This window comes from Bipolaris zeicola, assembly GCF_000523435.1.
Source record: "Bipolaris zeicola 26-R-13 unplaced genomic scaffold scaffold_358, whole genome shotgun sequence".
Taxonomy (NCBI): Eukaryota; Fungi; Ascomycota; class Dothideomycetes; order Pleosporales; family Pleosporaceae; genus Bipolaris; species Bipolaris zeicola.
This window is the reverse complement of record NW_006912407.1, coordinates 1-17,775: the sequence shown is the minus strand read 5'-3', so window position 1 is coordinate 17,775 and position 17,775 is coordinate 1. Positions and strand designations below refer to the sequence as shown.

Genomic DNA, 17,775 nt, shown 5'->3' with positions numbered 1-17,775 from the left:
TGTACAGACATGTGATCAGAAGCGAGCAGGTATAAGAGAAGTCTGTACTTAGTTATCTTCTCTTTTCCTCATCTTTTAGCTTCTGTACGATAGGTAGAAGCATACTCGTTCGCTAGGCCTCTCCGCCCATAACACAAACGACACATGTCGAAAACGACTAATAGTAAAGTAAACACACTTTATAGTACGTTGAACAATCCCCAAGAGGTCAACAGACCAAAAAACTATAAATATCATAAAGAATATCATCATTATCCATATGCAGTAAACATGCCACGTAGCAGCCAGGTACATTAAAAACCCGTCTACACACCCTAATCCCTATCCCCCAGCAACCCAAGTTGCTAAGAAAAAGAAAAAGAAACGAGACACTCCGAACCAAACCCACCCATTACTCCAGCGTTAGAAAAACATAGACCGCCCAAAATAAACCCCATTACCTATCTCCTCCCCCCATTAAGCAACCGCGCCTCACTATCTCCATCCCCCTCCTCATCAAACTCACTAAGCTCAAACTCCTGAACCCCCCTCGCACTCTCCTCATCCCCCTTAACCTTCCCCCAGCCCTTCTCATCCGCCGGGTTCGGAAACGGGGTAGCACAGAGCCGATTCCTGAGGGCAGGGTAATATCTCCTGTAGGTATAATGCGCTATGGCGAGACCAAGCAGAGACCCAACGGTGACGTCGTAAACGTCGTGTCTGTAGTCTTCGCAGCGGGAGATGGCGATGAGGGCTGCGCCGAGGAGGGGCGCAAGAGCGAGGAGGACGCGAGCGAGGTCTGCGCGGGGACGGTAGACGTGGCATTGGCCTGCGAGGAAGAGGGAGAGGTAGCCGAGGCCGCTGAAGGCGAAGCTACTATGGCCGCTTGGGAAACTGCGCCAGCCGTCGTGAAGAGTATGGTGGTCTGTTTCGGTGCAGACTTTGTACGTGACGAGTTGGTGGGCGGGGGTGCCAGGCGCGGGTTTGCAGCGGGCGATGAGGTCGGGGCGGGGGCGGCCGACGGCGTTCTTGATTACGTCGGTGATGAAGCTGGTGAGGATGAGGCTGATGATTAGACCGAGGATGGTGACGTGGGCTTTGTGGGAGCCCGGGCGGAAAAGAAGGGCCCAGGCGACGAGGAGGCCGAGGGGAACGGCGGCGGAGAAGATGAGTAGCCAACCGACTGATACGCGCTCGATTTCTGCGTGGGGATATCCAATGGCGAGGTTATCGAGGAAGAACATGCGATGAAAGGGTTCGGCGAGGAATTGGATCTGTATGTCGAATATGAATACATTTCTCTGAAGCCTGTCTCGAGTCTTCTTCTTCTTCCTCCTTCTTGCATAACGTACCGGAATATAGCCGCACAATAAAATAGCGATGCCTACATAATCCGAAGCATACGAGCGCTACTTGTAGCCGAAAAACAGGCTCCATTAGTTATTTTGTTTTAAAAAAAAACATGTGCTAAAGACAGCGCAACACAAAAACACACACACACCTGCCAGAAGCGGGCTGCTGCACCGAGAAAACCCGGCGAGTTGACCAGATCATTGGAATTGAGCCTGTGCGGTTGTGCAGGCATGTTTGGCGTGGGCGAACGAGCATGCGCGCATCGAGTAGGAGAAAACAAGTTCGAGTAGTCGTGGCGGGCTTTCGGAGGTGTGGCTTCAACTCCGCAAACGGGCAGGCATGGCACGGGCCGCTTCCGCTAGTACAGAGTTAGCGCACGGGATCGTCTTGTCGAGGATGAGATGAGGGGAAGTGTCAGATTGTGATGGGTTTTTAAAGACGGGTGTAAAACTGTGATAAATATGGGTGATGAATAATTTTTAATGATTTTTGTTCTTCTCCCTGTTCTCGTTGTTGTTGATCCACGCTGACCCCCTATGTATGATCACGGTGGATCGTGCACGCTGACTAATTCTAGACTCCACTGCACAAAATATGCCCATATTCTGACAGGAAGGAAGGGGGGGGGTGAATAGTAACGTAGTCACTCTTCTTAAATTTCATTTCACTATTATTTTCTAGATCTACAATTTCAATGCAAGACTAGAAGAAATAGAAGAAATAGAAAAAGAAAAAACAATGTCTCTTAGTACGTAGACGTCAACATGCCCAATCTCCCCCCATCAACCACAACCACACTCCCATTCAAATACGACCCCGCCAACCCCGCCATCCACAGCACCGCCCCCGCAATATCCTGCTCGCAACCCGTCCTCTCGGCAGGAATAACACTCTTATCCAACATCTCGCTGTGCTGCGGATTCAACCCCCCAATAATGCCTGTCGTCATGTCCGACGGAAAAATGCCGGGAGCCAGCACGTTGCAGCGGATGCGATAGGGAACGAGTGATGTAGCGAGCATCTTCATCATGTGCGTGACGGCGGCTTTGCTGCTGTTGTATGCGAACGAGGCGCCTGCGAGACGAGAGAAGCCGCCGATGCTGGAGATGGCGATGATTTGGGGGCGCACGCCGGCACAGAAGTTGGCTTTTGTGTTGCCGGCGTCGAGGAGGGTGAGGAAGGCTAGGGCGGTGTAGTAGACACCTGTTACGTTTACAGCGTAGGTTTGTGTGAAATCTTGCATAGGGCTCTGGAGGGCGTGCGCTTGGTACTCGCTGATTGAGGGTAATGGGTTGCCTGGTGCGGCTTTGAGTGGTCTTGGGCCCATGATGCCTGCGTTTGCAATGACGAGATTTACATAGCCTATTTCGGATTCAATCTTTGCGGCGATTCCGAGCAGCGAGTCTTGAGAGGTTATGTCTCCAGGTAATGGTATGACGACGTTTGGGTCGATACTATTGGCGGCGTCGCGCAAAACGTCTTTTCGACGACCGACTATGTAGATTCGGTGTGCGCCGTTTGCAGCCAGCGCTTTTGTTATCATCAGACCGATACCTGCAGAGCTCAGCGCCGAGTCCAGCCATGTTAACCAAGCGCGGACTACCTGACCCGCCTCCTGTTATGACCGCAACAATGCCTTTGACATTGAAGAGCGCAGTCGCCGAAAGTTCTGTTGACATATTGGTATGGAACATAGATCTGGTATGGATGCAAAAAAAAGATAGATGATATGGCTGGTCATCATCATTATATGTCGATGCTACGGCTCCACCTTCCGGCTCAGTGACACACATGCAAGCCAACGAAAATCAACTCGACTAATGCCGCCCGCCCGTTGTCCAATGATGCATAATAAAAAGATTCCTCCCATTTATCCAAGATACCAACAATACCCTTCACTTGTCAGCATGCCAACTCTTTCTTGCAGTAATCCACTTGAAACTCGCACACCAGCCTTCTACCTCGCCGCGCTCTGAACGCTCGACATAATCTTTAATCTCCTGCTGTGCCAACCGCACATCCGCCCTCAGTTCGTCTTCAGTCCACACTTTGTTCTTACTGCCCCACCGCGTCAGGAGACGCAGGCAAACAGGCTCGAAAATTTCCATGCCAAGTACAAACATCATCTTGCCTAGGGATTTCTGCGCCTCGTCGTCTACCCACTGCCCCACAGGCACATTGACATGGGTTGTTTGTATGTCCACGAATCCCGCCTCTTCAAGATAACTGTGATGCATGTAGAAAAGACCCAGGGGCCGTCCAGATCGGAAAGACGCCTCCATAAAAGCGACGTATAACTTGCGCAGGGTGGGCATTACAACCTTGTCGCCGGGGCCAAGGGGTACTTGGCCCAAGTCCCAGTCTGCCAACTCTACCCATCCGCCAGGCGAGAGACTCTTATATATCTCTTCGTAGACGCCTTCCCAGTGGGTAAAGGTTCCTTTCATATTTCGCAGGTGGATCAGCTCAAACGTATCGCTGAAATGCCAACCTGGTTCCGACTTAGGATTCAAGGAAGTCAAGTCAATTGTGAGGGATTCTTCTGATAGATTTGACGGACTTGTGGCGGCATCGCTTAGTCCAGTGTCCTGGTGTATTTTTCTTGGAGACTCGATTGGATCGCGGTGGATCATGTTGGTTGCCAAGTCCAGCTCTGCGAGTTTGGCGATTAGATCGTCGACATGGATTTCTCGCCCCCAAACGTCGAGATCATCGAGTTCCCAAGTCACTCCAGATTCGCCTAGTGTGGCTTCAGTGGTTTCAATGTCCCACTCGGTAATGTCTATTCCAACGACTTCTGCACGGGGGTATTGCTGTGCCATGGACACGGCCCAGTGGCCTGGTCCCGTGCCGAGATCGAGGATTCTGCGCGTAGAAGGTAGCAGTTTTGTGGTTGTCAACTTTCCTTTGAGTGCCCGGACAAAGATCTCGTGTTGCAAGGATAAGCGATCCTGCTCCACAAAGTCGTTGTTGGGCTTGTAGACGCAGGGCAGATAGTACGACTCATTGGCGTATGTGCGGCCATTTTCATGGACATAGTCGAGGTCGTCCGAGGCAAGTGTGCGAACAGAGCGACTATCGCAACGACTGTCAGCTGTGGTTCATGTGCGATGAGTGGCGATATGATGGAGGAGGATCCGTTGGGCAGCCGGTTAGCCGTCAGCGGGCTCGAGCCCCTGTCGAATGCGGGCAGTTGGCAGCGCAGAGCAAAGGATGCAGCGATACGAGAGGAACATAGGAGAAGCGGCGGCATACATGGACTCAATGGAGGCTGAATCGTCCGAGTCAGCTCTTGGGCGTTTGAGTGGAGGCCCTGCGTGAGGGGCAACCACGCCTTCGGGTGGTGGCGGTCCCTCGTCCATGGCGCCGGAAAGCCGACAGGCTTCAGAGGGGCCGAACGGGTCTCGTTGAGCAAGTCGAGCGGAGGACGATGGTGAGGTTGAGCGAGGGCGCCCGCGACGTCTTTACGTACGCGACGCCAATGGATCCCTTTCCAAAGAGGCTGGTGCAAGAGCTTGACGTTGCGTCTGCTAAGCGATGGTCGCTTGATGTTGGTTGGGGGCGCGCGCATCCAGCCTGGGTATACATATGGGCCTTGCAGAAGGTACTAGACTTGAAGCGTGGATCCATGCCATGCCCGCGACTGGCAACAAGGTCCACGTCCATTGCCCTCTCTTTCCATGCCGACATGCTCTGCTGATCATCGCCGTCTGACCACCTCCATGACAAATCCCCGTCCTCTGAACTCTATGTGCTGTCTAGTATCTAAGTACTACGCTGCCGACAATCAGTCAGCGAGCCAGCGAGCCGACATGTCCACCACACCACACTCACCTTTTGTTCCGAGGACAGAGCACAAGCACCCGAGGACGGCCATTGCGACGTTACATGGCAGTGTGAGCTCCATCATGTCATGGCCTGAGGCGCACATAGCCCCACGGCTGCACATACACGGAAGCATGGTGCCTCAATGCATGGTGCCCAAGAGGTCCAGGACCGCTGCATCAACCCCAGGCTGCTGCTGGCAAGGAGTTTGCACCGGTCCGTCTTCGGCCTCTCTCAGCTGCCCTACTACCCATCCCCCGGGGTCTCGAGGCTAGGGCAACACCTGCATGCACCGGACCAAACCCCCGGAAGAGCACGAGAACCCCTTCATCATACCTACGTACGTATCTACTACTACATGTCTGTATCTCGTCGCAAACGGACCCGCCGCATATGCATTCTATCCAGGGAAGCCTGCTGGCATTCCGCTTTCAGCAGCTCCCTTCTACGGCCACAATCCCACGTCGTATTTCCCACTCCCTATATCTCACGTTGAGAGTTCAAGTTCCCGCGGCCTGACTCGTGGCGGCGCGGGCTTTATCCTGGGAAGACTGCATCGGACGTGGTAATCGTCCACTCTCCATCCCCCAGCCGGGCCAACACAAGCCCGCAACCCCGGGGTGCATGACACGTATGGACGTGGGTGAACTCTTTTGACATGTTTTCTTCCAGATTAGATTAGAGGAGAAAATAAAGGGACCAGGTTGCTCACACAATCACATTACGTGGGACAACGAGAGCCTGACAGCACAACCAGTCCACTGTATTCGTCCCAGCCAAGGCATCATATCATCTACATGGATGCGACACGATCTATTGCCTCTATTTGTTGGCTTTTTTTTACCTTCACACAAAGAGTTACCCTTGGATTCAGCTTTCGGCTTTCAATGCATGCAGACGAGACGGCAATCCGCACTTATAAAGCGAATCACTGCTAGTATTGGTTCAACACAGCCTTCAGTCTACCTCCTGGCCCTCAAACTTGGGCAGGCGCTTGGCAACATCTGACCATGTCTCTTCACCCTTTACGATGTTGGAAATGGCCTGGGCAATGTCGTCTAAGCTCGAGCGGACCTGCTCAGTTGTGTCACGGTCTCGAAGGGTGAAAGTGTTGTCCTTGATTGACTGGAAGTCAATTGTGATACCAAGCGGGGTACCAAGCTCATCGTTTCGCTAGACCACTGTCAGAGCTCAATCGTTTGTTCATTAGAGAGGCATGACTTACTGCATAGCGCTTGCCAATTGATGCACCAGACGCGTCAACTCGGTTGGAGATACCAAGCTTCCGAAGTTTGTCCTTCAGTGTCTTTACAAAAGGATCAAAGTCTGGGTTTGAGCTGAGCGGCACAATAAGCACCTTTGTCGGTGCAACCGCAGGAGGGAATGAGAGGACAGCACGGGCTTCGTCCTGCTCACGGGTCCAGTAGACGTGTTCACACAGTGCCTGATTCGGTCAGCCAGGCATACCTGCATTCCGCAACGGGATCACTTACATAGAAGATACGGCCAATACCAAATGACGGCTCAATGACGTTTGGTGTGTATTCTCGCATCGTCTCGACCCTGGTGCGCTTCTCGATTGTGATGAGCTCCTTGGGCACCTCGACCTTGCCGTCGGCAACTTCGGGGACATCAATGACAATCTTGCCCTCCTTCTCCAAGTCCAGGGACAGCTTCTCGCGCAGATCCTGCGACAGGGACTCAATGGCGGTTTCTACAGCCTTTCCATCCTTCTTAAACTTAGGACCAAACTTCTTCTTGTCAATGTCGCATTGCCACTCCTCGACCTTGAGCGGCTCCTTTCTTGTCTCACGGACAATTAGAGGCGCACCAGTCTTCTTCATGTGCACAGACAGGTCGTATGCGCTTCGGTCAGCACAGCCAACACACTCGATCCAGCCGTACGATGTGAGCAATTCGGCGTCCCAGCAGTCGGCTGCGTAATGAGCCATCTCGTTGGCCATGTGTTGCCTGAAGCGGATCTTCTTGGGATCGACACCAATCTTGAGGAGGAAGAGCTGGATGCGAGCCAGGAAGTAACCCAGTGTCTCGTTGTCGACCAGGCCAGTCTCAACTGCCTTGCCAATCTTTGTGGTCTCGACCGTGGTCTTGCCAGCAAGCTGGACGTCGCGGTTGAGCAGTTCAAGTTCGACATCCTTGACCTCGTTGAATCGTGGGTGCTTCTTGCCACCCTCTGGGTCGACAAAATGCTCGATTTCGGCCATGAGGAACTCGCGTACACGCAGGAGACCCTGGCGAGGCGAAATCTCGTTACGGAAAGACTTGCCAATGGAGGCAGACGCAAAAGGCATCTGCTGCATGTTGTGGTCTAGCAGCTTCTGGAAGTTTACAAACTGTCCCTGGGCAGTCTCTGGTCGCAGATAAGCGGGCAGATTCGACGAGGGACCGATGGAAGTCTGGAACATGAGGTTGAAGGCGACGGGAGGCAGGAGCTCGCCGTTGTTGGCAGGGTTTCGGATGTCGTACTTCTTCATGAGAAGACCCAGCTCCTCACCGTTGTAGTTGTCAATCTTTGCCAGAACCTCCTCGATCTCCTTGACCATTGAGTCCTCGAGTTTGATGGCTGCAATGTTCTTGACCTTCTTCTTTTTCTTCTTGGGATCCTCCTCCTCGACTTCAACCTTTTGGCCACGCGCCTCCTTATCGCCCTTTAGCCTGGCCTCAAGCACCTCTTCGACCAAGTGGTCGGCGCGGAAGATCTCACCCGTCTTGGGGTCTTTGCACATCCAGTCGGCGAACTTGTCGACGTGACCAGAGGTCTTGAGGACATCGTGTGTGGTGAGAATGGTAGGTTCGACCTTGAGCATGTCCTCCTCGAGCACAAAGTGTTCGCGCCATATGTCGACAATGTTGTCGGTGAGGGCAGATCCAGGCGGGCCATAGTCGTACAGGCCAGCAACGCCGCCGTAGATGTCGAATGAGGGCGCGTAGAAGTATTTGTGCTGTAATTGGCAACATGTGAGTAGGCAGTGTGCAGATAGGGTCGGGGGCAGTAGTAGTGCAAGCCTACCTTCATGAGCTGCTCAAAAGCAGCGCGCTCAAAGGGCTTGCCCTTGTAGGTAGTGGTATCACTCGGCATGGCGGGCGTCTTGCGCTGTGGAATCTTGTACCGGAAGAGGGGTGGAGTGGTCGAGAAGTGCGTGGTGGGATGAGTCGGAGGTGGGGCACAAGGTACCCGTCTAGTTATTGTCTGGAGAGACGGTCGCCATGCAGAGCGGGGGACGCGCAGCAAAGCCTGGAACCGGCGCATATATTATCAGGCTCTCCCCTGCTTCCACGAGGAGAATTGGCTTACCGCGAGGACAGACCGTTTATAGGGCATTGGCTCTTTGGTCGAATTGCCCGCACGTGCAAATCATGATGCGTGGGCTCGGTGGGTGACGCGCCAAGATTGCGGAAAAGACGCTTCGGCCGCCGCCCCACTGAAAAGTTGTCAGGCTCGCCAACTGCAATCGACGCCGACGACCTTCACTACTACCACCACCACCTACACAATGACGGCCCCCAAAAATGTCGCGTCCGGCTTCAAGCTCAAGAATAAGATTCGCCGCCAGGCCGCCCATCTGTCCATCAAGAAGGCGCGCGAGTCGGAGAAGCGAGATGCCCGAATGCGCCGCAAGCGCGAGGAAGACAAGAATCCTGAGCTGCGCGAAGAGCGACTAGCAAACAACAAACCCGCCACCATTGACAGCAAGCGCGTATGGGATGAGCCTGTGGGTGACGAGGAGGATGCTCTGAGCTGGGCCATTGACGTGGAGCGGTTAGCCAAACGGAGAAAAGTTGAGCATGAGGATGAAGAGGGCAACGAGGAAGGCACATTGGCCAAGCTGAAGAAGCGGGATGAGGCCATGGATGATAGTGACGAAAACGAAGAAGAAGACTCCAATTCAGACGATGCAGACAGCATGCTCGACGACTCTCAGTCTGACCTCGACTCGGACGATTCAGACCTCGACTCAGATGCCGCCTCCTCGAAGCCCTCCAAGTCCTCCAAGTCCTCCAAGCGCGCACCCAGCCCCACCGCAACCTCCACCACTACCAACTTTGATCTATCGCCCGAATTCCTCAAGCAAAAGTTCCCTTCTATATTCAATCCCAGCGACGAGGAACCAAAGATTCTCGTTACAACCAGCATCAACTCATCTCTGCACAAGGAAGCCGACGTTCTCACCTCCATCTTCCCCAACAGCACATACATCCGCCGTACAAAGCATGCACACGCACACAAATACAGTGTCCGCGAGATCGCCGGCTTCGCAGCTGCAAGAGGTTACACCGCGCTCGTCATTCTCATGCAAGCCCAGCACGAAAAGAAACCCGACGGCCTCGACATTGTCAACCTCCCCAACGGCCCCCACTTTCACTTCAGCATCTCCAACTGGGTCGACGGCAAGAAACTGCCCCGTCACGCAAATGACACAGGCCACTATCCAGAGCTCATTCTCAATCACTTCAAGACTCCGCTCGGTGTCCTTACCGCCCAGCTTTTCAAGAATCTCTTCCCTCCATTCCCTGAACTTGAGGGCCGTCAAGTTCTTACTCTTCATAATCAGCGTGATTACATCTTTGTGCGCCGCCACCGCTATGTCTTCCGTGATAAGCGCGAGACAGAAAAGCCTGTTTTGGGCACGGATGGAAAACCAATTCCCGGTGCTGAGGATGTCAAAGTGGGCATGCAAGAAATTGGGTATGTCATAGTTGTTTCTTCTTCTGTAGAAAACTTGCTAATGTTGAACTACCAGTCCCCGAATGACGCTTAAGCTCCGTAGAATAGACCGCGGCATCCAGTTCAAGAGTGGCCAGGAGTGGCAATGGAAAGGCCGTATGGACAAGCAAAGGACGAGGTTCAACATGTAGAAGGGCATCTACATTTTCCCCTTCCAGCACTGTTGTTCCTATACGGCTCTTTGCTTGCATATCGGCATCAACAATGTTATACCTTTATTCTATTTTTTAGCAGCATCCATGTGTCGACATTGCCATTGTTAGCTTTGGTTTGGTACGACTAGAGCGCGACTTCGTCAACCTAATAGAACATAGCATTTCCGAGAAGCGCGCGATGACCGAGCTATGTGGATCACATAGCTGGGTATTTGAATACAGGCATCCTCTTGTCTCTAACATTGACCGATTGACTTTCGGGTCATGTAACGCAGTCCAAGTCAGGGTCACGAATATCGAGTGCAACAGGGCGCTTGGGAGATAGACACAAAATGATGAACAATATTGCCCCAGTACCTGCATTCTAGCCTTGCGGCTCAATCAAAAGCATCCAAGTTAGTGAAGCCTTTCACTAACTCATCACTAGACGAGTGAGACTTTGCATATGCAAATAGTGGCTGATTTTCTGATAGCTCATGGTTTACTTTACAGGGATGCCTGCTTTCATCCACCCACCCGTATAGCGTATCCAGCCATCCTCTCGCACAGGAATGTCCCGAAAGACAATACACCTATGGGGGTCCGTAAGATCCGCCCTTCTCCGCAGTATCATCGACTTGCGACTACCTACAGGGACGAACCAGCAACTGTTTAACTTCTCTCGATCCGCTCACTCAATCCTACTATGCTTGCGCCTCGTGCAGTACGCGATTGCACTTACTTTATGTTTCGACTTCCGGTGCGCACAGTCCAGCAAACTGTCTCAAACACTTTGTTTTTCCCTTGGAAAGCAAAGCAGCGGCTTCTCGAATAGACTTCTGGTCTGATTTTGGTACAGCGTTTTCATAGAATGTATGGGGGGTTATAGAAAAGCAGAGTCGCTGGGAGGCGTTGGCGGCGAAATTCGGGATTGCGGCGAGGGGGTTAGAGGAGATGGTTAGGGAGTATAATGATGCGATTGAGAGGGAGAGGTAAGGATTCGATATGTAAGACGGAGGAGTGCCGAAGTCGAATTTTGACACCGCTGTTTCATGGGTTGATATTTCGCCGCAAAGTGAGGGGGCGCAGGTTTTCAGGGGGTTGACATTAGATGGCTTGTGTATTGATGGTAGGACAGGGCTGGTTTTGGCTGGTGAGAAGAAGATTGATGGACTTTATGCTGCGGGTAGGACGGCTGTAGGAATTTGTTCGAATTCGTATGTTAGTGAGTTGTCCCTAGCTGATTGTGTATTTTCTGGGAAACGAGCTGGGGAGCATGCCGCAGATAAGAGAGAGATGTGAGCAGCGGACATTATTATCGTCGTTATCTTTGTTTTCCCAGAGTGGAAATAGAGATGCGATTGAAAAGGAAGCAGAGAACACCAAGCTTATCATAAAAGTAGTGTATTTATCTCTATTATTAGTACAATGCTGTTAAGACGGGGGAATGTACGGGAGAAAGGGGGATTCGGATTGGTATGGGGCCTCATGGGATTGTCAACTGTTTAAAACGTATCATATTGTGTATCCACTTTTCCAATGAGTGCGTATTAGACAACGACATATTATATACGTTCACGTGCAGGCAGAGACACACCTAACATGCTTGAATTCGACTCCTATGTATCAATTCCTCACTTTCTTGTTTAAGCGAAAAGGAAACACTCAGAAATGGAAATAGGTACTCTCATTGTTGTGCCAGATATAAAAAACAACAGCCCCACAGTAAAAAGACAAAACTAGAAACTCCGAATGTACAAGTACACAGTAACTACTACTACTCCGGGTATCTATCGTACATGCCCAGCCAAAGGTCATGAATAGACCTTGAAGACCCACCCCTTTTTTATACCAACCACCCACTTTGACAAAGGGAAAGAAAGATATAATAACACTGGGTACCCCAGAGGCTGACTCGTCATAGTATCGTGGATAATAGGCATGTCGTCTAGGCAAATTATTGCCAATCTAAGGGCTGAGAAGGAGGCCACTAACCATCATAGCCATAGCCATAGCAGTAGCCAAGTCCGGGGCCAGGGCCAGGGCCATACTCAGGTCCATAACCAAGGCCATCCCAACAGTCATATACATGACTATATTCGTGACTATAGCCGTAACCACAACCGTGACGGTGACGGCGACTGCCAGACCCCCTGCCTCTGTCGCCTTGGCGACCATTCTATTTGTTGCCATATCCGCTGTAAGCTCCAGGAGTCATCATGCCAGTTGGTCCCGGTGTATTGGATGCAAGACCTGCGGGGTGGTTGGTAGGTGTACTAGGTCCATCGACACCATGTCGTGCGTTTCCAGGGTAGAACGTATTGTTGACGCCTTGCTGGAAGCCAGACAAGCCCTGTGATGCGCCCTGCGCGGCGAGTACAGCAGCTTGAGCAGCTGCGCTGGCTGGGGCTCCAACGCCGGTAAGGCCCCACATGTGGCCGCTCATTTCGTCGGGAACGGATCCATCAAAAATCTTCTTCCTCATCTCCCAGAATACAACTCCTGTCAACCAAGCATCTGAACCAGCTGTATGTGAGTTACCGATGCGCTGACAGCCGAGCTCATCAGCAAGATCTTGGAGACCAGACTTTGTGCCCAAGTTGTTGAGTATGTTGGTCGCTGTGGCGCCAATGACACCGCGCCTAACCAGGTTGTTTGCATGTCGCCAGAGATACTTGACATCAAGAAGTTTGGGGAAGAATACGTTAACAAGCTTGCGATACGTGTCCTCATCCTCCGGTAGCGGCTTAGACGTAAGCATCTTGAGCATATATGCAAAATCATAACCCGAGTGAAATGATATCCAGTTGACGTCCTCTGACAGGGTCATTCCAGATGTTGTGAGTAACGAGCCAAACTCTTGTGGGTCAATGCCCTGATCGCGGTGCTTTTCGAAATCAGCTCCCGACTTCTTCAGCATCTGGATCGACTCTTCGTTGTACATGTCGTCTTCGAGGGAGAACTGGAAGTTAAAGGACCATGTACAAGGGCAAGGAATAATGTTATTTGAATATCTTTGAAAAGACTTGGGCTTGTAGGTCAGAGTATTTGTGTCGAGATGTGTTGGGGGAACGTCGCCTTGAACGTTGAAGAGGGTGACGCCCAGTTGGATGATCTTGAGCAGGTCGACATTGCAGCGAACGGTTTGATAGTGGTATGATGCTTTCGAGTTGAAGTCTCCGATAGGTCGCGCAACAACACCGGGGAACTCGGTGTCCTATTTGTAGAGTGAGCATTGTGTGTGCAGGATTAGGAGAAAGGGGTAGAATGGAAACTACCCCAAGGAACGAAGCCATGGAACCACCACTGGTACAAGACTTAGGAAGTATTAGAAGCGACTCTGGTAGCACAGCAGTCGCAAGGTGTTGCAATGAAATAGCATACTGACCATGCTAATGTATGGATACTGGTCAATGAGGGTGCGTAGCATATCCATTTCCTGATGCAGGTTTGACCGCCAGACCTGGCGTATGCGCTGGCCCGCAATGCCCTTGGTACCATCGTGTCCACGGGCTGCATTTTCCTGTATTTGAGCACCATGGGCAAACCGCATGCGCGCCTCGTGTCCGTCGAGTCCAGTGCCTCCACCTGCCCCGCCAATGGCTGCTGCTGCCCCCAGACCCGCGCCTCCCAAACCGCCACCCAGGCCAGCATTCGACTGAAACCCGCCCTGGTGCTGGCTGAAGAGGTTCAGGCTGGTGGCCTGGTTGCCCGCGCCAAAGTGCTGCATGTTCTGTTGCTGCTGCTGTTGCTGTTGTTGCTGATGTTGGTGCAGTGGCTGTTGTTGCTGGGGCATTGGACCGGAGAGATGTGCGAATGGGTTGGAGAGATTATGGCCGGGAAACCGGCCCCCGTGAGGCGGCATGGTGGGCAAAGTGTAGCTGTTGCTGCGACGGGCGCGAGCGTACAAGTGGAGGCGTAGTGAAACGGCGAGTGGGCGACACTGGGGTTAATGACGCGAACGAGCGGTGGTCGGGGGGTCTTTTCCAGACTCTTAGAGAGATGTATAGCAATTAAGGCGTGTGCAGGGTGTGCAAGATGCGTGTGGTAGCGATAGTGCGTGGTGAGAGTGAATGAATGGTGTGGGGAGGATGTCCGTAACCCATAGGCGGCGGCCGTGCGCCATGATGGCCGCCAAGACTGAGCCAGATGCGACCACCAACGGCTTCGCGGACGTGACGCCAACAGCCTCCGCGACCGCGACCGCCTTTTCCCTTGTCGACCATCTCTCGCGGCCCATTCAGTACGTTAACTTGCTTCGCGCGGCCTCAATTGGTGTATCAGAATCCAGCAATTCCTGACTGCAGCAGCATCTTCACAATGGCACCACGCCCCTCCATCACCGGCTTTGACCCTAAGAAGTTCGCCGCCGCCGCTGCTAACGGCACAAAGGGCGACCCCTGGGCGCGATAGTACGTCTTGAATGCCCACCTTATATATGTGCTGCACCGTATACTCATGCCCCAGCTAGTGAGCAATGGCGATACACCGGTCCCTTCACCCGCTTCAACCGTTTTAAGGGCTCCTTCCCCGGCCTCGGCATAGCGACTGTTGCCTTTGCCGGATATGTTGTTGCTGAGCAGCTCTTCTTCCAGGACAAGGGACATCACGATGACCACGCATAAGACTTGCACATTCAGGCGTACCGGTTGCTTCGGGTTCCGTTGCTGTGGGATTGTATATACCTCTACCACACAGAACGATCAATCAAAATGAGATTTCAGAGTGTTTGGCAACCAATATGGAAACGGGTGTGAAGATTATTCCGCATAGGTGCAAGAGTCGAACGGATTAGTGAATCGCACATGCCGGTCAAACAGCGAGATTGACATGGAGTGTCTATGGTCGTACGTAAGAGAAGAAATACTGCGGAAGAGTCTGCTTTCATCGCATCTCCGAGTGCAACGTCTTCTTTTCACAACTCACATTTTTGACCCAACACTTTATCGTCTACCATCATGATCACCAGCCCCATGCTCCATCTTTACCCACTCAGAGAATCGACCTTATTTCTCCAAAATAGCTCACAGAACTTGTCCATTTTCTTTCATAGCGGTGAAGAATGGTCTTCTCTGCCAAATCTACTTACAATCTCTTTTTAATACGGCGCAGCACATCTTGTACATAGAGATTCTTATTGTCTAACCACTATGCGTCTACATTGATACAGAACAGTCCATGCGCCCTCGAATTTTCAAACCATTAAAAACGCGACGTAATGTTACTGTAAGGGTAGCCTAGACAAGTGTGTATATCCTTCTCTCTCTCTCATCTCCATCAAAGATCACGAACCAGGAACTCTCTTTTTTCTCTGTTTTAGAGAAAATTATATCTTTCACTTCTGACACTGCAACAGGAAGTTCTAGGTTTTGGTGCCGAACAGATTTTCTTGGAAGTCTTTCCTTGCCTGATAACTGCACCTTTATGGGATCGTGTATACTGAATTTAGCATCAAAAGCAACCTCTTTACAACTTCCGAGACGCAGAAAGAAGTGTCCAAGTTTTAGGATCGAAGGGTTTTTATTCATTCTTCCTTGATTGAAAACTGCATCAACACCGTATCTAGCCATTTCAGATAGCTCGAATCAATTGATATATGAATTATCATGAAAATTAATCCTCTTCGCAGCTTAACACATCACATTACTTTACTTTCTCTATTTCCAGATTGTTCTCTGGAGGAATTCAAGTCAGGGATCTTTGCCAATTTTCTGCACAGCAATATCACATTATATTCAACTGCTCTATCCGTCACTTTGCAGTGGGCTACCATCACTATGCTCTTTGCAAAACTCATCTCGTGTATTGTGCAACCTTACCTACACGCTCCTAGAAAAGCATAACTTATGGCTCTCCTCTCCAGAAACCCGTCCCGATACGTCACCTTCCCGTTTGGTCCTTATCGTCTGGACAAGAAAAAACGGTGTACTACAAGTCACAACTGCAAACACGAGGTAAGCGAAGCGCTCTGTGTATCCTGGCATACCATGTATCTGTAACACCAACTCTACGTATACATAGTTACACTTGTACCTTGGATGTACGATGGTAAAAGAATTCATGTAGCACAAGCGCGGATACACGCCAGGAAATATTTTGTACGACAACATCTATAGTTACAACTACAGTTACACGGCACTCTGTGCCGAGTCCATCTCACGCATATAAGGCCATTGCTGACTCAGAGTAAGACTACAAACATGAGATATCTGTACGTATCCAATCGGTAAATCTAGGTTAGAAGAAAATTTCGAAAAGGGGTAAACCAAGATTTTGACCTCGTCATCTTATGATTGAAGGAAAAACAGGCTGACTGCATTACCTTTTACGCTGCTGACCAGACTACCTAGGTCATGCAAGATCACTGACTGCATCACGACCAAACATCGCTATCAGACAATCAGATAGACAACATGGGTGCTTAGTGCGTACCGTGCACAGTCATTCAATATCACATGGTTCTCCTATCGTAACCCAAAACATCACCCCACTAGTATTACCCACCTACACATCCACCTCCACCTCCACCTCCCCTACCCCTACAATTACCAAAAGTTTCACTCCCCCTTCCCCGATCAACCTCGAGATCGAGACTCCACCTCGAAACACTGCTCCCCACCCATCCACATACCTACACCCACATACAACCCCCACTTCATTCTACCAGAGACGTCCTGCCAAGCCAAAAAACACATTTCCCCCTTTGTTCTTCCCCATCCTCCATTCTCGCTCTCGCATTCCCCTACACCTAGCATACGCATACACGTGTCCATACCAATCACCATAAACCATCGCACATCCCAGTAATACCACAACTTAGTCTCCTCCCGTAGTGTTCAAAAAACAAAGCAACATGTACACAAAAAAAGGAACAAAACCCCCCCTTGCATATTTCACGAATACTCCACTTCGCCGAAGTACCTTAGTCCAACTTATTCTGCAAATCGCGCGAAAATGTCACTGCTGCAACTCTACTAGTCGGGAACCCCCCAAAAAATGGCAGCCAAAATGTCTGCCAGCGATGCTGCATTTTTAGCCTAGGATGACGCGTGCGATGCGACAGGGGGAACGACAAAAAATGAAGCGAGCAACCCAAGGAATACGAGGTGCTTGAGCGTGATGTTGAGGGGATCAACCTCTCCCCCGTCATACTACGCATTCGTCCAAAACAATCCCCAATCACAATTCCCAATAACGTATTTAAGCGTACATATTTTCCTGCATTGGGCTGTATCCCGCGAAAAGGGAAAAAAAGATCATCATCGAATTACTCCCCCTACATACCCCATTAAAGTACCTTACACAACTACTCGACGAACATGGGGTAATTTCGATGCTGTCTCCCTCGGAGAAGAGGAGGAGGAGGGGGGGGATGATGGAAGGTGAAGAAAAAGATCCGGACCCCGTGGATTATCATATGAAAAAAAGGAATTGCTTACGGCATTTACGAGTGTGTGTGTGCCGAGTCTTTTCTTTTTGTCCGAAGCAAAAAGATAATCATTCCCCCCCCCCACGTTCTATCCCACGGTGAATTCGTATACACGCTAGATACAAGGAAAAAGCAGCGCAGAGAAACAGCAGAGCGGTGACAACCTGAGGCTTTTTGGCACCAAACTACGGAGGTGCCTCACAAAAGTTCTGTCCCACGCTAATCTCGGCGCTTCGGCACAACTCTTCTTGGCGCAAATCTCTCCTTCATGCTGAGTAGCTGTACGATCTATCTGTATCTATCGTTAC

At 51.1% G+C, this 17,775-nt stretch overlaps 4 protein-coding genes across 4 annotated transcripts; 2 read left to right on the top strand and 2 right to left on the bottom strand.

Annotated features, from left to right (window-relative positions):
* Window positions 1–440: 440 nt before the first annotated feature.
* Window positions 441–4,694, bottom strand: COCCADRAFT_41678 (uncharacterized protein; the record flags this gene model as incomplete). Its single annotated transcript, XM_007719857.1, has 4 exons — window positions 441–1,253; window positions 1,477–1,480; window positions 3,232–4,407; window positions 4,588–4,694. The coding sequence occupies 4 exons, from the start codon at window positions 4,692–4,694 to the stop codon at window positions 441–443; spliced, it is 2,100 nt and encodes a 699-aa protein (XP_007718047.1).
* A 1,420-nt stretch (window positions 4,695–6,114) lies between these two features.
* On the bottom strand, window positions 6,115–8,257 carry COCCADRAFT_9809 (uncharacterized protein; the record flags this gene model as incomplete). The annotated part of the gene is made up of 4 exons (XM_007719856.1): window positions 6,115–6,330; window positions 6,383–6,601; window positions 6,651–8,120; window positions 8,189–8,257. The coding sequence occupies 4 exons, from the start codon at window positions 8,255–8,257 to the stop codon at window positions 6,115–6,117; spliced, it is 1,974 nt and encodes a 657-aa protein (XP_007718046.1).
* Window positions 8,258–8,672: 415 nt separating this feature from the next.
* COCCADRAFT_111155 (uncharacterized protein) lies at window positions 8,673–10,035 on the top strand (the record flags this gene model as incomplete). The annotated part of the gene is made up of 2 exons (XM_007719855.1): window positions 8,673–9,865; window positions 9,921–10,035. 2 exons carry the CDS (start codon window positions 8,673–8,675, stop codon window positions 10,033–10,035), a joined length of 1,308 nt encoding a protein of 435 aa, XP_007718045.1.
* A 4,323-nt stretch (window positions 10,036–14,358) lies between these two features.
* Window positions 14,359–14,663, top strand: COCCADRAFT_111147 (uncharacterized protein; the record flags this gene model as incomplete). Its single annotated transcript, XM_007719854.1, has 2 exons — window positions 14,359–14,450; window positions 14,510–14,663. The coding sequence occupies 2 exons, from the start codon at window positions 14,359–14,361 to the stop codon at window positions 14,661–14,663; spliced, it is 246 nt and encodes an 81-aa protein (XP_007718044.1).
* Window positions 14,664–17,775: the final 3,112 nt, after the last annotated feature.